At 43.9% G+C, this 23,679-nt stretch overlaps 1 protein-coding gene across 3 annotated transcripts; it reads left to right on the forward strand.

Annotated features, from left to right (window-relative positions):
• Nucleotides 1–151: 151 nt before the first annotated feature.
• LOC119140872 (protein FAM219A-like) lies at nt 152–23,184 on the forward strand. Of its 3 annotated transcripts, XM_037372528.1 has the most exons (5): nt 152–1,027; nt 13,544–13,646; nt 18,452–18,532; nt 18,896–18,950; nt 19,201–20,152. In XM_037372528.1, the coding sequence occupies exons 2-5, from the start codon at nt 13,591–13,593 to the stop codon at nt 19,450–19,452; spliced, it is 444 nt and encodes a 147-aa protein (XP_037228425.1). In that variant the 5' UTR covers nt 152–1,027; nt 13,544–13,590; the 3' UTR covers nt 19,453–20,152. The 3 variants fall into 3 exon arrangements, with proteins under 3 accessions (XP_037228425.1, XP_037228423.1, XP_037228424.1); XM_037372526.1 differs by lacking the exons at nt 152–1,027; nt 19,201–20,152 and adding an exon at nt 20,159–23,184 and having other exon boundaries at nt 13,384–13,646; XM_037372527.1 differs by lacking the exons at nt 152–1,027; nt 19,201–20,152 and adding an exon at nt 20,162–23,184 and having other exon boundaries at nt 13,384–13,646.
• The last annotated feature ends 495 nt before the right edge of the window (nt 23,185–23,679 follow it).

Raw genomic sequence — 23,679 nt, forward strand, 5'->3', positions numbered from 1 at the left:
GAGGACATATGTTACCATTGTCCGGGTTGGACAACCCAGGCCTGTTAGTTGAAACTGCAGAGCAACTTTAAATTGTCCTTGAACCAAGCAGTGAGAAAAAGAAAACAAGCTATGCACAAACAAGTAGCCAGGTGCAGAGCAAGTCCTGGGAACCGCGAAATCAACACACTCTGATCAGCACACTCTGATCAGGTGCCTGCAGCATGCTCACCGATCAGCGACACGGACACCCGCGTGACCAGAAACTTTTATCCAATCACCTGTGTGTAGAGTCACGTGAGTGGTTGATTTAAGTTATAAATATGACCTGTTTGTTTAATAAAGTGAGCACGGCATGTAGCCATATTGGTGTGATTGTCATGACTTGGCCGACTCTCCATGGGGGACCCTCTTCGGTTCAGTCTCAGGAAGAGAAGGCTCTGGGGAGACCTTATAGAGGCCTTCCAGTACCTAAAGGGGGCCTACAAGAAAGCTGGAGAGGGACTTTTTACAAGGGCCTGTAGTGATAAGGCAAGAGGTAATGCTTTTAAACTGAAAGAGGGTAGATTTTGATTAGATATTATGAAGAAGTTCTGTCTTGTGAGGGTGGTGAGACACTGAAACAGGTTGCCCAGAGCAGCTGTGGATGCCCCCTCCCTGGAAGTGTTCAAGGCCAGGTTGGATGGGGATTTGAGTACCCTGGTCTAATGAAAGGTGTCCCTGTCCATGGAGGGAGGTTAGAACTAGATGATCTTTAAGGTCCCTTCCAACCCAAACCATTCTATGATTCTATGATGCAGGCTGCTTCATGCCCTCCCAGACTCCTCTGCTCTATCCTGCTTCTTCAAGGAAATGTCTGCCTGGAAAATTTGTGAAAAGCCAGCAGAAACCTGGATTTGGGTAAAGCTGTCTCTCCCCAAACTGTACCAGCCCTGCTGGTATTGCTAATGATTGCCTGTTGGCTCTGCAAACCATCACATCTGTACTCACAGTGTGCTCAGTCACCCGTAACTGCTTCATGGGAAGGAGGACAAAAAACCACATGGGTGTGAGTATTTTTCTAGGTAAAATGATAAAATTAGAAGGGCCAAGTGAAATGAAAGCTAAACAACTTATTTCAAGTACTTGCAAATGTCATGTAAAGAGCATCATTGGAGCTCTGCTATTATACTGTCCTTTTACTGTCAGCAGTTAGTGATTTCTCTGCTGGAGAGCAGCCTTGTTTTGTTTCATTCTAGCTTCCCCATCTCCATGTCTCTGTCCTTCACCTTGTATTTCTGCTGTATTAGCTTTTCATTGATCATCAAACAGCAAATTCACCAGACACAAAATAACCAATGGCTGGAAATCATGGTCTTATGTTTCTTCATTTGTTCTTATATGTTCCATTTTCTTTATATTTGATGCGAGTGCCTGTTAACAACCCTTCCTCATTCTTCTGGTGCCCGAGAGTTGCCCAGAATTAGGTAGTTCTGTAGAGCTGACATTTGACGAGCGAGGGGAAGCACGCGGCCGACTCAATATGAGTGATAAAGCAAGCTTCAATTTATTACGGCGCGATTATGTCTTATATACAGTTCCAGTTAATTATGCCTACAAATCATCTGCTGATTGGCTAAGCTCTAAAGGATTACACTTTCATACGTCCTCCTATTTGCTGTTTCTGTGGATAGCTAACTACATATATTTTTTTTTCTCTCTTATCTATGTGAATTCCTCAAAGTTATTTACAAGGTCAGCATAACCTTATCTCTCTTCCCTTATTAGCAAGCCTGGTAATTTTCCATTTCTAGCAAGTCTGGTAATTTCTCGCTGCGGCCTAGCTTGGTTCACTCCAGACTTATGTCAAAAAGCTGTATCACACAGTCCTTCTATGGAACCGTGGCCGTTCTCTTTCGTCCATTCTGCAACAATTCCCCCTTTTTCTTTTTGGACAAGGAAAACTGGTCCAGTTACACGCTCAAATAATTTTCGAATACAAGAGAGAGCACAGCTTAAACATATAAATCCAATGATAACAATTATTACTATAAGCAACACACTTTGCAACAGTCTTTTTAACCAGCCTCCTATCCCAAGCCAATTTGTTAAGCTTTCAAGGCCAAAAAATCCAACATCTTGTTGAATTTTTTGAGAATGTTCCATCAATTGTTTGATTTCTTTATGTATGGAGCTTGAATTATCTTCAAGGTCCATACAACACATGCCTTCAAAATCTTCACAGCCATGTCCATGTGCTAATAGTAAAAAGTCAATGGCCATGCGGTTTTGCAAAACAGCATGTTGAACAATAGTTAAACTATCAGCTAGGTCTGATAAAACTCTGCTGGTGAGGTTGGCTTGTTTAACCACCCAGCAAGACAGCTTTTCTAAATTTTTGTGGGCCCGAGCAGCGGCGGCACCTGGGATAAATAACGAAGCAAAAAATACCTCCCATTTGTTCCAAAGTTGAACGTTATCATCACAGGTGTTACCAAGGATCTTGGAAGTGTCTCTTCTCCATCTCACTGGATTTGATTTGTTAGGATGAAAATGTGGTAAGGCTAAACTCAGACGACCGATGGTACATGGACCACCTACAGGCATTGAGGGTATTCCATTCCATGCTCTATTACCACAAATAAAAAACAAACCAGGGGGTAATTTCCTAGGATATAATACTCCAGGTGCAGGATTAGACAGATTTCGACTGATATGGTTACACCAAACACTCCAATTAAACTGATTCTTAATTGGATATACGGGAGTGATAGCAGTTGTACTACAAGGCATGTTAGAGGCTTCACCAGCACAAGGGTACCGGGAAGAATTCAAATATACACAATAAGAGGCATTTAGTGAATCGACTAGTTCGATTTCTTGAGGGCTAGGACCAATAGGGAGTTTGTCATCCCAGTTATCAAATTTTTCAAAAAAGCTGCTCATATTATTACCTCGAGCCAATATGGTAACTTTTGGCATCTGGTTAAGAGACTGGTTAAGGGCGATCCAATCTGAGTCATTTAACGGCACACCTACTAAACAAGTTAAAAAGGGTACGCTAGGGGTTGACAAACTTGCACAAAACGTGGCTGTGTTAATAGCTCTACCCATACATTTTCTCGCAAATCAAACAATGATTTAGGCACAAAAGCTACAACTACGACAACAAAATTAATTAACACAACAATTCTCAACATTATGCTTAAAATATAGCTAAAACAATATTAATAAATCAATCACGAGTTGACGTTGGTTACTGGAGCATCAGTCACTGCTGCTTTGGTCCATTTTGCTGGGATCCACTGCGGCCCTGTGGGGGTAAGTACACACATATAACCTCTTCCAGCATACTTTACTTCTGCTGGCCCTTTCCACAAACCAGTTGAAGGATCCCTGTACATAACAAACATTGGAACATCATCTTTACATGTTTTAAGATACCCATGTAACCATGCAGGTGATTCTTGCTGTTCTGCAAATATACATAGATGATTCAACACAAAAAGAACTTTAGCAAGTCTCTCTTGTACATCTGTAATCTTCTCAAACTTTTGTAAATATTGCTTTAATGTCTGATGTGTTCTTTCAATGATTGCTTGTCCCGTGGGAGAGTGAGAAATACCTGTAATATGTCGCACTCCCCATGCTTGACAAAAACGTCTCATTTTTTCACCGACATAAGCAGGGCCATTATCAGTCTTTATTGTCTGTGGCACTCCCATGACAGCAAAACAACTTGTTAAATGCCGTATTACATGGAGTGCTCGATCCCCTGTTTGTGCTGTAGCCCATACAAATTTACTATATGTATCAATTGTAACGTGTACATATTTTAATCTGCCAAATTCAGCAACGTGAGTGACATCCATTTGCCACAACTCTCTGGCTTTAAGTCCTCTGGGGTTCACCCCGATACCTAGTCCCGGTCCATGATGACTGCACGTAGGACAAGCTCGTACAATTCCTCTAGCTTCTTCCATTGTAATGTCAAATTGTCGATGCAGTCCCCGCGCGTTTTGGTGAAATGTGTTGTGTGATTCTCGTGCTTTAACAAACTCGCTTAGTGGAGCTGCTACAGACACGAGCTGGTCAGCGCGCGCATTCCCTTCCCCCAAACCTTCAGACCATTTATGACTTCTAATATGTATAACGCAGTAGGGTTGCGTGCGCTGCTGTATTGCTGATAACAGTTGCCTAAGGAGTTCAAACAGCCGTTGACTTTGCACTTCTTTAAGGCGAGCATCTTCAATTGGGCTTACGATTCCAGCAACATACATCGAGTCCGTTACAATGTTTAACCTCGCATGTATCCATTGGGTACATACCCATACAACAGCAGCTAGCTCTAAAGTTTGTAACGAATCTCCTGCTTTCGCAGGAAGGATTTGGTGGTGCCATTGATTGTTCTCGTGCCATGTTGCTGCTGCTTTTCTTGAGCGTTTCCCTGCATCCGTATAAACTGTGATAGCATCCGCTAAGGGTCGCTCACTTCGTTTCGGACGCTTTAACCAGTCATAATTACTAATCCATTTTAATATAGGTGCTTTTAAAGGCTCAACTTTAATCTCCAGAGCTTCACTTAATAAACTTAACTGTAAAGCTGATGAATTCTGCAACCACCACTCCAAGTCTTCTCTGCGTATTGGTAGATACACGACATTTGGCTCCATTCCGGTAATTTGTAAAATTCGCGTTCTTCCTTTTCGAATGATTTCTGCCAAATTTTGCGTTTTTTCTTGGATGGTAGTCTTTGGTTGCATTTTGGTAAAGATCCACTCTAATACTCTCACAGTCTCCCCCTTTTTCTTTTTGCACTGTGTAAGTGCACCAATAAAGTGTGAGGGACCGTTTAACACAGTGAGGTCTACAGGAAGATCAGGGTCAATTCGATCTACTGCACGCTCTACAACCCGCTCACTGAGTTGTTGAATCATAACTTGTTGATCCTTAGAAACAATAACAGGATTAGATGGATCTGTTCCTTTTAATAAAGGTCGTAACACGTCTAGTTCATCATTGGTGATGCCTGCTACTGGGCGTAGCCATTGGAGGTCACCCAATAACTTTTGAGCATCATTGAGGGTATGCAGATCTTTACAAATGGTTAATTTTTGTGGACTCACTTGTGACTGAGTAATATTCCAGCCAAGATATTTCCATGCGGGTGAACGCTGGACCTTTTCAGTTGCTATGACAAGATTTTGCGTCTCTAACTGTCGTTGTAAAAAGGTCTCCTGTTGTTCAGTGAAAGGCTGTTTTTGAGCAAATAGAATATCATCCATATAATGGTAAATAATAACATGAGGCCATGCTTTTCGAATAGGTTGGAGAGCAGCATCAACAAATAGCTGACACAGGGTAGGGCTATTTTTCATGCCTTGTGGTAACACAGTCCATTCAAATCGCTGGTCAGGTCCCTCTCTGTTAACCGATGGCAATGTAAATGCAAATCGTTGAGTGTCATTGGGGTGTAGCTGAATTGTAAAAAAGCAGTCTTTTAAGTCAATTATTAATAAATGCCATTCGGTGGGCAACATAGCAGGATTAGGAAGACCCGGTTGTAAGGCTCCCATTGCTTGCATTTGTTGATTCACTGCTCGTAGATCATGTAAAAGCCGATATTTTCCTGATTTTTTCTGGATTACAAATATCGGTGTATTCCAAGGACTGGTTGACGGTTTAAGATGACCTTGTGTTAACGGGTCTTGAACTAGCAAATGTGCTTGTTGCAGACTTTCCTTTTTCAACGGCCACTGTCCGATCCAAACAGGCTCTTCTGTTAGCCATTTCAAAGGAATCGGGAAAGTCCAATTGGCAGTGACCGTTCCTAAAAAGGTGAATTTGTAGTAAGTAGTACTCCTAATTGATTCAACACATCTCTTCCGATGAGTGCATTCACTCCACTAGGTAAGGGCATAACAGTAACATGTAGTATCGCTGTTTTTCCATCTATGATGATTTGTATTCTTTGTTGACTGCGCTGAACAGGCACTATTCCCCCTACTCCTTCAACTCCTCCAGGGACGTGTTGCAGTGGCCAATAAGAAGGCCACTGACCACGTGCGATGATTGTGATATCGGCACCAGTGTCCAAAAGTGCAGTCATGTGTTTTTTATCAGTCCCATGTACAAGAATAATTTGGGCGAGTGGTCGTCGGTTCATAGGTACAGTCAACATCGCTAAGCCTCCTGTGGATCCAAAACCATCTGTCCCGCGATCGTGATTGGAGACTGCAGACATTTGGTGAGTTAAGTGTTGGAGTGGTATTAATTGAGCAATGCGACTACCTTTAGGAATATATATAGGTGGAAAACTTGTTTGAACAATTATAAAAATTTCTCCTTTATAGTCACAATCAATAAGTCCTGGTAAAACAAAGAGTCCCTTGAGGCCACTGGAAGAACGACCCAGCAGTAAAGCTCCATGAGGTTGTCCGTTTATCATTATAGGTCCTTTGATTCCTGTGGCAACTTTCTGTGGACGATTATCAAGTAGAGTAATGTCTATTGCTGTTGCCAGATCCAATCCGAGGCTCCCTCGGGTTGCTGGTCGTAAATTTGTGGCTGGTTGAAGGCGGGAGGTGTTGGTTGTTGGTTGGGGAGCTGGCTGGGGACAGTCACCGGCATGCAGGTTGCTGGAGCCGCTATTGGGGTCGGCGCGCCGTGACTCCTGGCGCTCCGCTTCCCGTTTCCCGAACACCGGCAAGCTGCGGTATTATGATTATTTATTTGACAGTTTTGGCACCATACTTGGCGTTCTCGACACTGCCGGTGCGTATGACCCGAACGTCCACAACGAAAACATATATAGTCCCTTCGATGGTGTATTCTGTCTCGACGTTCATCCGGAGGTTTCAGTGGAGTGAGGGCTGCAAATGCTTGCTGCTGAGCCTTAACTAAATTGTCCCCTACCGCTTTAAGCGCTTCAACTAACAGAGCTTGGGCTCCTACAGGAACTCTGCTCATTCGCTCTAACATGGTTTCAATAGAGGCATCCAGAGGAAGAGTAACTAAAATGCCTTTTGTATAAGAGTTACAATTTTCCAGCACACATTGTCTTAACAAAGGTCCTTTCATAAAGTCAGCCATATCTGCACGATTAATAGCATCTGTAACCCTATCTACAAAAGAGGCAAAAGATTCATCCCTTCCTTGTTTGACTGACATATATGAGGGTGTAGCCGGTGTAGTTTTGACTTTTTGTAAGGCTTCTCGTGCTAGCCTCATAGACTCTAATAAAACATCTGGGCCAGATTGCATCTGCATTTCTACAGAAGCAAAGGGCCCGGTCCCCATCAATTGTTCTACTGTTAAACCCGCTAAACGATCATTCGGTGCGCGAGGCATATGTACAGACAGTTCACAAAGTTTCTGCCAATGGGCTTGCCATAACAACTGTTGTGATTGTTTCAAAATGAGTCTCATTATATTTTTAATGTCTTCTGGACAAAGCATTCCGCTACTCCAAATATAGTTTAACATTTGCCTTGCAGGTTCGCCATGTAAACCTGACTCATTAACTGTACTCCGTAACTGATTTAATATTTTCCAGTCTAAAGTATGATGTTCTCCTGTCATTACTCCTGCATTATCAACAGTGTAAATTACTGGATAGGCTTGATGATTAATTTGAGCTACGACATCAAAGTCTTTTTGTTCCATCGCTTCTCGGACTATTTTGTCCCAACCAACTCGAATTAGTCGTGGCTGCGGGTGAAGGCAAGGCGGTTTAAAAGTTTTATTAGCTGAATCAGTTTTTAACTTCCCATCGTCTGCCCCCTCATTTTTGTCACTTGTCTCCTCCTCAGTTTCACTTTCTTGTGATTCTCCCTGCACCTCCTCTTGAGGTGGTGCCGAGGGACAAGCTTTTTCTTCCGGAGGAGGAGGGGGAGGAGGATGGTCTGAGGGTCGGCGAACAACAGGAACAGGGATTCCCGAGGCAGGGGGGGTAAAATAATCACCTCCTGCCGTAAGACGCCCAGCAGCCGGGTCAGACCGTTCGAGTCGGCTGGAAGCAGCTGCTGCCATTTGTTTTTCAACTTTATATCTTTTTAAACAATTAATAACTTCTCTCCAAGGTTTCATTAATTTCTTAGCAGCTTTATCATCATCAATTACTGAATCCCATAAACAATCCCCATAATTACGCCATTCTTCTACTTCAAACATATGCTCAGGATCTGCAAAATATCCTTTTGCTCTACCTAATGCAATTAACCCGGCCAGATCTTTTAAAGGGCCTACTCCCCGCTTTTCTAAAAAGCATTGTAAAAGAGCGAGTGCTACCTCTTTTTCCATAGCGCGCTTTAAACAGTTCTTTTCCTTGATTAAGATGCAGCCTTTTCCCTGGGTAGTCACTCACAGACGGCGAACCTTTCCTTGATTAACGTTGGTTCAAGCACGGATCGGGCACAATGCCAGCATCAGTCGATCTTTGCTCCCTGGTCGCTGCTACCAGTGCTTCTCCGTCCTCGCTGTCCGGTGAAGAACAGGGATTGGGGGTCCCTGTTCGGGCGCCACTTTGACGAGCGAGGGGAAGCACGCGGCCGACTCAATATGAGTGATAAAGCAAGCTTCGATTTATTACGGCGCGATTATGTCTTATATACAGTTCCAGTTAATTATGCCTACAAATCATCTGCTGATTGGCTAAGCTCTAAAGGATTACACTTTCATACATCCTCCTATTTGCGGTTTCTGCGGATAGCTAACTACATATATTTTTTTTTCTCTCTTATCTATGTGAATTCCTCAAAGTTATTTACAAGGTCAGCATAACCTTATCTCTCTTCCCTTATTAGCAAGCCTGGTAATTTTCCATTTCTAGCAAGTCTGGTAATTTCTCGCTGCGGCCTAGCTTGGTTCACTCCAGACTTATGTCAAAAAGCTGTATCACACAGTCCTTCTATGGAACCGTGGCCGTTCTCTTTCGTCCATTCTGCAACAGACATTGATTTTTCATCAAGCTGTATTGCCTTCCTGGAAGTTCAATGCACATACTGGAATGCTGCAGGCAGCATAGGCAGTCCTGGGCATGGAGAACCTTTTCATAGCCAGCACCGGAAACTGCCAAGTGCTGAGGACAAACTATGCCTATCGTCTCTGGTGGAACCATGCCCCCAATAAGCAGTGGCCTTGAGGCTTGGGGAGACATGCAGGAATACAGGTCTCATCTAATTCCAGTGAAAAATACTTGACTACCATAGTGGAGAGTCTGAGATGACTCAGAAGGAGTCTTAGCTTTTCATACCCTGAGAATTGCCCAGGTGCATAGTTCCCAGGTTTCACACAAAAGTTAGCACAGCTCAGTCAGTGGAGGGTTGTGATCTTGGGATTCATGCTTATTTGGGTATAGCATCAGCCAATATGGGGCAGGTTTTCAAGAAAAATGCTATTTATGTATCGAGGCTAGGTTATGGTTCCTTCTCTCATCTTTTCTTTACTGTGCTGGTTTATGTGTTTGATCGCAGCTTCTATGGGAACTACCTAAATTTGTGAAATTACAGATTTTTGTTAAAATGTTGGACCCTAAAAAGTAACATCTTCAGAAGTGCCTAAATCAGTCACATTTCTAGAAAGAACCTAGGTACTTAGAGTTTGGGGCCCGGGCCTTCAAAGAAACTTCTGGGGGCTAAAACCAAAAGAGCTGGAAGCCTGGGAAAGAGCTCCTAGGAATGGAGTTCACAAACTCCACCTGCTACACCAGTGTCGTGGTTTAACCCTGGCTGGCAACTAAGTACCTGTCCTAGTTTCAGCTGGGATGGAGTTAACTTTCTTCTTAGTAGCTATTACAGTACTGTGTTTTGGCTGTGATGTGAGAACAATGTTGATAGGACACTGATGTTTTTAGTTCTTGCTGGGTGATGTTTATACTAAGTCAAGGACTTTTCAGTTTCTTGGGCCCTGCCAGCAAGAAGGCTGGAGGGGCACAGGAAATTGGGAGGGGACACAGCCAGGACAGCTGACCCAAGCTAGCCAAAGAGGTATTCCATGCCATATGACGTCATGCTGAGTATATAAACTGGGGGAAAAAAGAAGGGAGGGACAAATGGCATTATGGCATTTGTCATCCTGAGTAACTGTTACGTGTGATGGAGCCCTTCTTTCCTGGGGATGGCCGGACACCTGCCTGCCCATTGGAAGTGGGGAATGAATTCTTTCCTTTGCTTTGCTTGCATGCGCAGCTTTTGCTTTACCTATTAAATTATTCTTATCTCAACCCTTGAGTTTTACATTCCTTTCTGATCCTACTTCCCATCCCTCTGGGTGGGGGGCAGTGAGCAAGCGGCTGGGTGGGGCTTGGTTGCCGGCTGGGGTTTAAGCCACAACAGTACCACATAGCCACTCAGTCACTCCCTCCCACAGTGGGATGGGGGAGACAATTGGAAGAGTAAAAGTGAGAAAACTCCTGGGTTGAGATAAAGACAGTTTAATAGGTAAAGCAAAAGCTGTGCATGCAAGCAAAACAAAGCAAAGAATTCATTCACTACTTCCCATGGGCAGGCAGGTGTTCGGCCTTCTCCAGGAAAGCAGGGCTCCATCATGCATAACGGTTACTTGGGAAGACAAATGCCATAACACCAAATGTCCCTCCCTTCCTTCTTCTTCCCCCAGTTTATATACTCGGCATGATGTTATATGGTATGGAATATCCCTTTGGCTAGTTCGGGTCAGCTGTCCTGGCTGTTTCCCCTCCCAATTTCCTGTGCCCCTCCAGCCTTCTTGCTGGCAAGGCCTAAGAAACTGAGAAGTCCTTGACAGTATAAACATTATCTATCAACAACTAAAACCAAATGTGTGTTATGAACATTATTTTCACACCAAATCTAAAACACGTCACTGTACCAGCTACTAAGAAAATTAACTCTATCCCAGCTGAAAGCAGGACAGCCAGGAGGAAGCACTGAGCAGAAAATGGGCACTGAAAACTTCATTCCCCCATTCTGTTGAACCTGATGGTTGGTGTGCTGGATCTTATAGACCAGTATTACTTCAGGAGATTGGCACACAAACAGCTCCTTTGGATGATGGTGGAAGTAGCACTTGTTCATAATACTTGTAAGGGTCAGAAAGCTTCGAACCCTGAAGTGACTCATGCGCATCTCCACCATCTTCTAGGAGCTTGTCCTAACACCCCAGGGCTGGGTAGACTTCCCATTACTCCTGCTAGCCCTTGCTTTTTGGCCACCAGGGACTCAGGATTCATAGCATCCAAGAAGGAGCTGAACTATTGATTCATGCTTAAGAAATTTGGCTGGGGACGCAGGCATGGATGTTCCTACTGCACTTACATTGCTTTGGGAATGTTCACTCCAAGCCACTAAATAAGTGAAAGAAGGAGTTAAATAGGAAATCTTGTATTGTTCGGACCCACACATTGCAATAGCTATCAGTAAGAGTATAGAAATAGTCATAGGGAGACATATTGGAGAAAAAAGACAATTAGCAAAAGTCCAGATTCATTGACCAAATGAGTAATCTGAGTTGGAGAAGAGCGTTAGTGCTTGTACCAAGCATTCAATAGAAAGCAGAGAGCACCAGTCCATTTAAAAGGCTCAGACAGGCCTTAACTGTCTTGACAGAAACTGAAACCTGTAACCTTGTTTCTGAGTCAGGTGCCTTTTGTGAATTATACAGGCTCTTAAAGTATTGGCAGCTTGTCTCAGTGCTATGTATTTGTAGTCGGTGCTGGAGCTTCTGGTGTAGATGGGTGCAAGTTGTTTTATATTTAGAGTTGTAAATATCTGCCTCCATTAAACCCTGCTTTATCCCTCTGTGTCTGAATAGAAAAATTCACATGGCCTGCAAAAATACCAGCCTTTTATTCTGGAGACAAAAATAACCAATGCATTTACAAGTTCCAGTCCTGAGAAATTACTCTGATTTAAGGTTTTGACTTCGATCCTGTATCAGTCTCTTTGTTGCTCATGCCAGAGAGAGTTATTAGACTGATCCTTTTCCTGCCAAGTTCAATGAGCATTTATTCACCTCTGCCATTGGCAGGAGCAGGGCTGGGCATGGTTTGTATGAGTATGTACTCTTCTCTGCAAGTTCCTCAGCCACACTCATCACCACAGTCTCTAGGCATCTCTGCTGCTTATTTGTCCCTCAAAAAAGGTGGCCTTGGACATGTGTCCCCCTGCTTTTACCTGTGTGGAAAGGACAGAGGTGGCCCATCTTGCACTTACACACACTGGTAGGCACACCACTTTCCAAAGACAAGTGGGAAAAGGCACTTTTCTCTCCAAGGGGTATAAAATCTGCAAGAGAAAAAAAATATATCAGCACATTCCACACACTACAAGGGAAGCAGAAGCAAAACAAATTCATTATTCAGGTTCCCCGGCCAGCAGTTTGGTAACCCCCTATTATTCAGGCATGGCACAAAAATAGTTCCCAACATTTTCTCACACGCTGGAGAATGTTTTTAACCAGGCCCTTTCCTGCTTTACTGGGCCCATGCTCAGCTTTTCCCTACAAGCCTTGCCTGTCATTGCAGGATGAGATTGGGGTAGTTAGCTCAACTTTTGTGGCTAATTGCTAACTCAACCCAATTGATTTCCCACAAGAAACAAGGAAGGACTGAATCAGAAAACTGAATATCAGTTTATATGATAACCCATCATACATGGGTTCCTATCCCTACTGGAGGCAGGGACGTATTAATACAGCACAACACTGCATACCTGCCGAAGGCTTAGCTTTTGGACCTGAATTCTAGTTGTGATCCTGTGGTGAGAAGTTGTTAAGAGAAATAGTCTCTCCTAAATGAGAAGCTAATTTAAATCCCCTCTTGCACTGAATACACAAAGAAAGCTCAATGTACTGTCCAAGTTTTAAGGTACATTTCATCAGTGAGTAGAACATGCTCTGAAAATTTAAGCAAACAATATCATATTTTAAAATATGTCTGCAAAATATTTCATTTTTTTTTAATAAAGAAAGCAAACTCCCAAGAATCAATGAGAGATAAAAGAGAAGGACACATGGGGGACATCACAGGTTGCCAGGAAAAGAAGCAGGGAGGCAGCAACATTTTCTGCTGTGGGGTGTGTTAGTCTGTTGAATTGCCATTCAGGGAAATGGTGGTAACTCAGGCCCGGTGTCAATCTAGGCTGGACTAACACTAAATGGCGGTGCTGCTTTGATGGAGGCACTCTTCTATCCCTACTGGGCCCCTCAGTAGGAGTAGAAAAAGTAAAAGGATAAATTCCCTTGCCCAGCATAAAGCACAGTCTTAGAGTTCATGCAGCAACCAGGTGCAGATAGAGGCAAGGTTTCTCCCTTGCTCTGCCCCAGCTGGTTCTCATCCAGAAGCTCCATGATCATCTTAGTATGGTGTTGTCAACAAGCTGCTGTGAGTCAGGGTATGTTAGCTTTAGCCCCTGGTGACCTTGGAGGCAATGGGACACAGCTCATCTGGCCTTTGCAGTATCCTGCTTGGGAGATGGAGAGCTCATGTCCTTTGCTATTAATTCTGCTATGCCTTTTGCTGCTATCAAATCTGGGTTTCTGCAGCTGTATGTTGGCCAGCCAGGCTGTTGCCCTAATTTTGCTTTTCCCCTTTGTATCCCATATGCAGAGAAGCAGAGGGAGTTGGCTCAGAAGGGCTCCCTGAAGAATGGCAACATGGGAAGCCCAGTTAATCAGCAGCCCAAGAAGAACAACATGATGGCACGAACAAGGTAAAGGACTAGAAAAGCACTCGGCTGTGCTCTAAGCTGCAATTCCTAATGACCTTAGGATGGGCAAGGATGATGTTCATTGCTATTCACCTACTGCCAAACATGCTGCAAGAGCAGTGATGGCTCTTCCTGGAGCTGGCAGACCCAGATGGTCTATGCTGTGTTACATCCTGTCCCCTGGGGAGATACGGGGACAGCTGGGCTCAGGACTGGTGACAGTGCAGCCTGAAGGAGGCAGAGGCAGCCCAGCCTAGTCAAAATCAGGGGTTTGATATGGCTGCCTTTCATGTTCTAGGTAGTCTCGCATAGCACATAATCCTGCCAGCAGGAGAGTGTATGATGCTGCTTCATGTAATGCAAACTGATTTAGAGCTTAGTTCTGCCTTGACTGCTTTTATCCCAGTAGTTCCCCTGTTCCTTTTTGATTATGACCCTTTCCCCATACTGATTGACTTAACAAAGGCTTATGAATAAATAACCCATCTCTGTGTGATTTGCTATACACCTCTGCACTTTGAACAGCATGGTCATACTTTGCTGGAGCTGCTTTGGCACATCTCTGTGTGACAGTATCAGACAGTGCTACAAACCACTGTAAAAAAAAAAAATGTTCTTGGCTGAATACTTTCTTTTAGAGTATTTCTATTTTTTCCATGTAAGCTTCAGTACACCAGTGTATCACTTACCTGCATTCAGGAGGAAGGAACCCCCCTGAGTCCACAGGATTGTATACTTTACATGCTACTAGAAAGGTGGCAGTTTTTAGTGGTGGACCTCACTTAGAATGACAGCAGAATCTGCATGAATGCTGGGTGTTTATTGATGAATGAGAAAGTTGCATGGATTAACATATATTAAGTAGAACAGGTGTAGGTCAGAGCCTCTCTGCATGCAACACATCTGACAGATGAGCTTTCTTATTCACATTAATTTCCCCAAACCCACAATAGTCATAAATCATGCCAGGACTTTGTCAAGTTTTATTTGTAAGCCCCTGTGATGTTGTTGGAATATACTGCATTGCTCACTGCTCTGTGGTTGTTGAGACCATATAAAGGAGCCAGGCCCTTAGTGGCAGCAAGAAATTCAGCAGATGCTCTCAGCTGGTTTTTCCATGTTTCTCCTTGTCTTCCAAATACAAACTAGAAAAACTTGGTTTCTTTTGGCAATGGGCTGCACCCTAGCTTCCCAAGAGGAATGGTAGCAGATTTGCTGCTTTAGAAATGTAGAAACACTGAAGTTAGTGGGGGGAGATAGAGAAGATGGGATAAGTACAGGTGCCTACCTGTAAAATTAGTGACTTCTGCTTGGAGAGGCTGCTGTTTCCAAGCTGCCGATGGAAAGAAGAGCGATTTGGGTGGGGAAGGGTAGAACAGTGACACCCATCAACAAAAGCTTTTGAACAGCCAGCTCAGTTTTATTCCATTTGTGGACAGCTGAGCACTGTTCAGAGGACATGTGGATGCCTCCACAGCCAAGCAAAGCCTGCTGCAAGTAGACTTGCTTTTCTTAGTTACTTTTCACACAGCTTTTAGAATCAACCCTTGAGATCTGCAAAACAGAGATTTGCAGCCATTGCTTTAATAGCAGATGTAGCCAAGCTCCTTTGTTCCCATATGGCTGGGAGGTGTTTGGCACAGGATCTCACTAGCCCGTGTCTCTTCGTCTCCCAGCTCCCTTGGCTTTCTGGGAACCAAGTAGCACCACAAAAGCACAGCCCTCAGAATGCTTTGGTCTGTCTTGCCACAGATAGGGCAACCCTGGGAAGGCAGAAATGCCACAAGCTTGTTCAAGCAGCTTCTCTTCATAAGATAATGGCTGCAGTACAATGGGAGATACTTCTGTGACATGCACTGCAAAACATCCAGGTTATGATAGCTCTTTAAGTCTGAACTGTTGATTTCCTCTGGTCTCTGCAGATGAGAATAAGCTAAAGCCATTTCCACTTTTTTAACAGTTCTGCTCTTCTCCTCATCAAATATGTTTTCCTTCATTCAGGCAAACCACATTGCCTCTCCTAGTCTCTACTCCACCTCCTCCTTCTTCCACAAGGCTTCTGTTCTGTATTATCTGTATGAATTTCTGACATCCAGCCTCTAGTACCAGGTTGCCTTTACTATTCAGTCTTCTGGGGCAAGTGCACAGCTAGCCTTAGAGGTGAAAGGATCTGAATCCATAACATGCTCAGTCTCCCTAAGAGCAAATAAAATGTGAACAAGGTTGGGGTGATGCTGGCATACTCACTATGAGCACAGGCAGAGCCTACACCACCATCCACACCACTTCCACACAGCCAGATATTGTAGCCCAATCTGAGGATAACCTAAACTCAGATTTTGTCATATTTCATGTTAAGTGAGCAAAAACACTGAGATGAGAAGCTCATACTAGGACACTTGCAGATGAAAGCAGCTATGACTACAATCTGGCTTTGTTCCAAGGACAGTGGGAAGCAAAAATAAGGACAATCAGGATGCAAGGGAAAGATTTAGATCAGGGGCAAAGACATTATCACAGTTTTTGTCTGTTGCAGAAAAATTGAAATTCTGTGTTATTAAGAAAAAAGACATTTCTCAAGAAAAAGATGTAGTGATTTTTTTAAAATCGATTAAATAGCACCACAAAGGGCTCTTCTCCTAGATCCCCTGATAGTGCTTTGTTCACTCATGATATAGTAACAACCATCAGCGAGTATATATGGAGCACTGACTTGAAAACGAGAGCAAGCATGGAAGTCAGTATTTATGATATGTGTGTGAGCAAGCTGCTGCTGCCAGATCACAGCTTCAGTTTTAGTTCCAGACATCCTGATTCTTGACTTCCTTCCTACATGCTTTAGGAGCATCATCTCAGTGCTATGGGAAGAGGTATTGAATTTTGCAAGTGGATCCCATTTTCTCCAGTTCCCTAGTGCTGCAGGTTGGAAATTCTGCATCAGTTTTTAAATTAATGTCTTTAATCTTGTGTTTCAATGAACACAATAAGAAAATACAACTAGTCATGAGCCTATACATCTGCTTTGTGATAACATTTGATATATTTTACTGTCCCTGCACCTGCAGGCCTTTGTACTGCTAAAATTGTAAGGGTTTCCTGAAATTTTCTGAGCAGAAGCAGAAGAACGTTGCAGGTGGTTAGAGTGCAGTTGGAGCATGGATGAGATGGATTATCGTCTTTCACAGAATCACAGAATGGTCAGGGTTGGAAGGGACCTCTGGAGTTCATCTAATGCAACCCCCTGCTAAAGCAGGTTCACCTAGAGCAGGTTGCACAGAATCATGTTCAGGCGGGTTTGGAATGTGTCCAGAGAAGGAGACTCCATGACCTCTCTGGGCAGCCTGTTCCAGTGGTCTGTCACCCTCAAGGTAAAGAAGTTCTTCCTCATATTCAGATGGAACTTTCTGTGGTACACTTTGTGCCTGTTGACCCTTGTCCTGTCACTGGGCACCACTGAAAAGCATCTGGCCCCATCCTCTTGACACTAGCCCTTAAGATATTTCTATGCATTGATAAGATCCCCTCTCAGACTTTTCTTCTCAAGGCTAAACAGGCCCAGCTCTCTCAGCCTTTCCTCATAAGGGAGATGCTTCAGTCCCCTAATCCTCTTTGTAGCCCTCCACTGGACCCCCTCCAGTAGTTCCCTGTCTCTCTTGAAGTGGGGAGCCCAGAACTGGACACAGCGCTCCAGATGTGGCCTCACCAGGGCAGAATAGAGGGAGAGGATAACCTCCTTTGTCCTACTGGCCATGCCTCTCCTAATGCACCCCAGGATTCCATTGGCCTTCATGGCCACAAGGGCACACTGCTGGCTCATGGTCAATTTGCTGTCTTTAGATTTATATTTTCTAAACTCTTAGTGAAGCATCATTCTTCATCATTGTGTGTTGTTAAAGACCAGTTCTTCATTTGGGAGAAAACCTGAGGTAACCCATTGAATGAGGAGATTTTCATCACTCTTACTGTTCCCACCTGCTGAATGTAGAATCTTCTTCCATTTGCTTGGTTTGGTTGATCTTATTTTAAATATGAGCCAAAGTCTTTGTGCAGTTTTGTGAATGAAAGAACTCTGTTGTGAACTGGATACCATTGAATTAATGTATTTTCCTTATCCTGGAATCTCTGAAGCCTGTATTCCATTGCACAAACTCTCTCAGGCGATTAAAGGTGCAAAGTCATTGTCAGCCTTTGTAATACTTCTGATGAAGTGAAAGTCGTTATAAAATAATGGGATTTTTAAAGTGCTAGTCTGACCGGGCTCTTACGCTGCACCTACCAGCTCATATTTCTCATATTACTAAATTTAGGAGTGAGACATCAAAAGTGCTGTGTTGTGGGGGCTGGGTAGGTACTCATGCAGAAAGACCAAATATCTTATATAGTAGGAATAGTAGGAGCACCAAGCCTCTGCCTTCCCCTAGCCTCCTTCTCCCATTTACTTATTGCTAGTGTTATGTACTCATTGCTAGGGAAAAAAAAGCAACACAAAAATGAGCAATCTTATGGAACAAGCAGTGCTAGCTGAACAGGGTCACCAGAATGAAATGTGGAGTGTCCCAACTGTTTTTTTCTTCCAGGGAGGAGTGTGTACCCAAGGCATGTCCAGTGTTCATCCCTGTGAAACTGCTCTGGACAACCCAGAGACACAGCCCACTTCCTCTGAATTGCACCCATTTAAATGTCTTCACCAATAAGGGAGGACTTACAAGGAAGCGAAATGAGGAAAGCCTGTCATATGGCTTTGCTCTAGATTATGTGTGATGCTGAGCTTTACTGTGCGGTTAATGGACAACATTTAATTATTTCAGGCTCGTCGTTCCCAATAAGGGCTATTCATCATTAGATCAGAGTCCAGATGAAAAACCACTGGTAGCCCTGGATACGGACAGGTATGCAGTGTTAATAAGATGATACATATTATGATGCGAGCAAGTTTTCATGCCAGAGTGCAACACTGAAGCTAATTCCTCTGAAACTGCTCTTGCAGGCCACTAGCACTCTTCCTTGCTGTGCCCTTTGGCATATGCCATAATGAGTCTGTGTGTGTAAACAAGTAGGAAGAGACATGCTTAAAGAGCACTTTGATGGAAAGGTCTGAGGGTCACAGATGAAAGTTGCTCTCCAGACTCCCTTGATGTAACTTCTCTGTGCTTTAAGTACAGCTTCACAGCACAAGAAAGATAGGGCTAACCAGGGAATACAGGTCTCTAACTGTTGTTTCCTTTTTTGCTGTATCTTGTCCTTCCCTGCAGTGATGATGACTTTGACATGTCCAGATATTCCTCCTCGGGATACTCATCAGCTGAGGTGAGTTATACTCTTTCCTGCCATCCTTGCCATAAATGCTAATGGTAGAGCAGCCAGAAATGACTTAGAGTGACCTTGTGCTGCCAGAAACATCCCCACAAGGAATTTACCAGTGGTGTAGACTCTGTGAGCCTGGAAGGGGGCATGGCAGAAACTGTGTCATGTTTCTTTCTTCCCTAATGATCCAGTTGGCTCCCTCCCCACACTTCCATGGCACAGACACAGATCTGCCCATCGTCTGTTTTCACAGATACCTTTGGCTTCACTCAAGCTTTTCCCAGTTCTGCTCAGTCTTGCAGTGTTGGCCCATGTGGTGCAAAAGCATCAACTTGTCTGTCATGGCAGACAAGCAACCATCTACTTTCCAAGGACACAAATAAAGGATCTGAGGATGTGCTGTGGTTTCCAGTTCTTGTGGGGATCAGGGTCACCCAGTGCGTGTTTACTTGGAGCACCAGAAATTCCAGGGAGGACTTTCAGATATGAACTCTTGCCCTTTTGAAGAGAAAAGGCAGGGAAGTTCAGGCTTGTTAATCACTCTGCATTGTTTCTGAATATATTCCAAAGATCTCTTGTGAATTAGTTGTTCAGACTCTTGCTACTGCTTCTGTGGGATCTGATTTTACATCCAGGGTGCTGAGCAGCCATTCTGCACACAAGCCACTGTGAACTCTTCCCCCTTGTATTCCTTCCTTGGGCAAAAACCCTCTGAAACTCAGAGAAATGGCCAAGAGCAGGGACCAGATCGAATGATCTGGGCCATCTCTGGGCCCTAATGAAGTGTTCACCCAGATATGGCTAGACAGCACTTGAATTCAAGATTACAAAAAGCCAAGAGGCTTTGCCACCTTTTAACTGCTATGGTGTTCCAGGCTGAGAGGAGGGGCTGCCCAGCTGCCAGTCAGTTTATTATCATTATTATTACATTACTTTAAATGAGTAATCATCTTCATAAAAAGATTATTCCAGAATAAAATTGTGTATCAACTTGCTACTCTGGAATATCTCACTCTAGATATTCCTATTCTGGAAGAAGTTAGAACAACAGAAGGCAGCCCTCACTTGTGGTCAAAAACTGAGACTCTTTCATTGATGGAGCAGCTGCTAATGACAGAGAAATATTTTCCAGAATAAGGGACCTCCTTCCTCTTCTGACCATCAGAAGGAAGAAGTCTCAAGTGTTTGACTGTTTGTCTCTTTGTCTGTAGCAGATCAACCAAGACTTGAACATCCAGCTGCTAAAGGATGGGTACCGGTTAGATGAGATCCCAGATGATGAGGACCTCGACCTAATCCCCCCTAAATCGGTCAACCCTACCTGCATGTGTTGCCAAGCCACCTCCTCCACTGCCTGTCACATCCAGTAGTGAGGCCAGCAGGCTGTGATCAGTGCTTTCCACTATAACTGTAAAACTTAACAGCCATTGCTTCCTCCTATGGTAGGACATGCACCTCTTTGTGTTCATGGAGCCAGGAGAAGCCAAAAAGTTCATTTTATGATTGGTTAATAAGTTATTTTAAACTATGGTTAAACAAAAGAGAAGTTGCTCATAGTGCCAGACAGTGCCTGGCAGAACTGACTGGTCTGGAGAGCAAACGCGGGAGGGTCCAGAGATGCCTCCTTGGTTTGTGTCGGCACTGGAGATGGTTTTTTTGTAAGGTGTATGTTCCAGAATGGGAAGGGTTAGATGGGGCTGCAGTTACTTCTATCCACCGAAACCAATCCATCTATAAGATCAGGAGTGAGTCTGAGGTGTCAGAGGGTTTTACCTGTGGGAGGAGGTCAGTTCTTAATTCATTCATTAAACCTAATTCATTTGCAGAACCAAAATTATCCCATAACCAGGGCACAGGAATGGGAATGGAGCAGGGCATCTTTCTTATGGCAAGGCTAGCCAGAACTAGCATGACACAATTCATTCACTTGTGAAGAGGATAAATAAGTGGCATTTCACCGTGAGTCAGTACTAGCTAAAACTGTTGTGTCATATATCCAATGAAATCTATCCTTAGTTCCACATTAAATGATCACCAAACACATCAGATTCAATCTGCAATCCATCCATGCTCTTCAGGGATTCAGTCCTTGCCTAAGAATACCATACTTCTGAGTTCAGTCCAGTCACGTATACTGACTTCAGCCTATACTTCATTCATCTTCTACTTCCAAAAATCTTAAAATTTGTTCAGCTAAGAAAAAATGAGTCCTGCAAAAGGCATGACTAGAACTGTGCAGTCTGAAGGTCAGTGCCAGAAAAGCTAGTTGCAGAAAACACATTTTTACAGAGCTTGGCTTTTAATATTCTCTTAATACTGCATCTCTTGGTGCCTGTGGGAGAGATTTGTTAATGCTGAAGGCATCTCTGTGATGGTGTCAGACTTTAGGGGGAGGTTCAGCAACAGCAGGATTATGAACAGCTTCAGCTGAAAAAAACCCATGAGAGGAAATTACTGTTTATCCCATCTTTGCCCACTTGTGAACCAGGCTTGGTCTGTGTTAGAGATGTCCCACATCAGGAGCAATTGTGTTTATTTGGTGCTGGAATAGTTGGGAAACCTAGCATTACATTAGGTGGCTGGATTGAATTGCCAGTTCACCAGCAGATTGCTTTGAATGCAAAATTATTTCTGGAATTAGGAAACATGTCCTCTCCCTGGCCAATCTTACACTACTGGCTCCAGCATACACAGGACTCGGGTGATGGATAGGCTGGCATTTTTCTCAGAGATGAAATCTTTTGCCACAGGCACGACTGTGTGTTTTCCTGCTCTGCTAGGAGGAAGGACCACCTGCCTTGCATCAGCACTTGCTTTAGAGCCTGGGGAAAGGAGAAAGCGAGGGCAATTCTGAGCTTCCCATCAGAATTCCTCTGTCACAAGACAGAGCCTGAGCACTAACCCGAAGGACAGATCCCCCATCTGAAATCTTCATGTAGTGAGTTGAGTCTTTAAAAAGTCCTCTCCATGATTAGGACACTTACTTAATTGTGGGGTTTCACTCTGTGCAGTGCAAGGCATGGTGTCATCCACAGCATGAGCAAAAGAGCAGGCACGCAGGACTCCTGGGCTTTATTATTCACTAGCTGGCTGTGGGCAACCATTAAAGCTGTGTTTTCCCCCCCTCCCTAAAACAGGGCACTGCCACCCTGGCTCCAGGCCACAGAAAGAGGACTGAGTGGTGCTGTTTACTGAGCATCCCTGCCTCCTTGTGCAGAAGTGCTGGTTAACTTGCCAGCTCCTCTAGGAAGAGAGTATTTCTCAATTTAGTTCCGCTCCCCTTCTCATTGCCTAGTAATGCTGAGAGGGAATATTTCCAAAATGTTTCTAAAGAAGCACAAAGCATCAGGTCCCCAAGTCTTTGCTCCTTCCTTTGTGTGTCTGCTTTCCTCTCCATTGCTAGCTCAGATGTGAGGTTAGCAACTTGACTGGAGTGAGAGGAAAGCTCTAACAACACTGTGTAGGGAGAAAAGATAAAAGGGAAAAAGCATTCCTTAAGGAGCCTTTTTAAAAAAAAAATATGGAGAATGTAGTCAAAACCTAACAGAAACCCCATGGTCAAGCCAAATCCTATAGGACATGGCTGAGTCTCTTTAAATATTCACTCTTCTAAAGCAGTTCAGCATTGGTACCATGCAACATCTTCATTGCATTTATCCTCCTGGGTCAGTCTTTGTGCCTTCCAGCTGGCCTGCACACACTCAGCCTTTCCCACAGCCCTTGCTCAGGAGCTCGGAGCATTTCAGTGTGCCTGTTAGAGCAACAAGGCATCTGTTTACATGGGTCAGCCTTGGGAAACTGCAGGTCCCACAGGTCTCCGTCATGCTGCTATCATGTTCAAAGACAGAATGAAGCTTGCTGAGATGGTATCTCCCAGGGCTAACACCTTCCCTCTGAAGGACAGACCTTCCCTGATAACCACTGCCCCATGGCATCATAGCCAAGTCCTTTTATTGCCCCTATTGCTGTTTTTTACCTGCCATGTGCCCTGAGGTATTCCCCAACCCTGCAACCCTGCAACTGCCCTCAGCCCTTTGCATTGTGTTGTAGCGTATGAAGGCCCAGACTCAGGTTGTGGTGCAACCAGAGACACTTTATTGCACAGAGAAGCTCATATTTATATCTCTGAGCCCGGATACAAATTCCATCTGTATGTACCACCAGGCTCAGGGCAGAAACCATTCATGCAGTTACATAGCTATATATCACTACAAGCATGCAAACACCTCTTTGCTACTAGATAACCATGTTTATTTTTCTTACTTCCCTTCACAATACCCAGCTGTTCTCTCATCTCCTGCCAGATCAGACATTCTCCATCCTCCTCTCATGCATCTCTCTTCAGACATTCTCTATCCTTCTCTCCCACATTGCTTGATGTGTATCTGCCTCCAGCACAACCCTTTAGGGTCCCTGGGAGGGAGGGAAATTAATTTAAATGTTAACTACACTCAGTGCTTCCTCCAAATACAGACAGAAGCTCAAGCCAAGTGTTTTTCACTGCACACAGGAGTTGTTGGTTGCACAAATAGCTGTTTTGGCATGACAGTACAGGCCAATGCCATGAAATGGCAATATTTTGGGCTCTCCTCTCTATACTTTGTGTTCATATATTTTAATAGGGGGATAAAGTAGGGGAATAAAGGGTGGGGAAAAGTAGTTACCTGTGTAGGGTCATTATCAGGAAGGCTGAATGGATTAAAGCAATGCACATGTGGCTATCAGAAAATTG

This window comes from Falco rusticolus, chromosome W (genome assembly GCF_015220075.1).
Source record: "Falco rusticolus isolate bFalRus1 chromosome W, bFalRus1.pri, whole genome shotgun sequence".
NCBI classification, from domain to species: domain Eukaryota; kingdom Metazoa; phylum Chordata; class Aves; order Falconiformes; family Falconidae; genus Falco; species Falco rusticolus.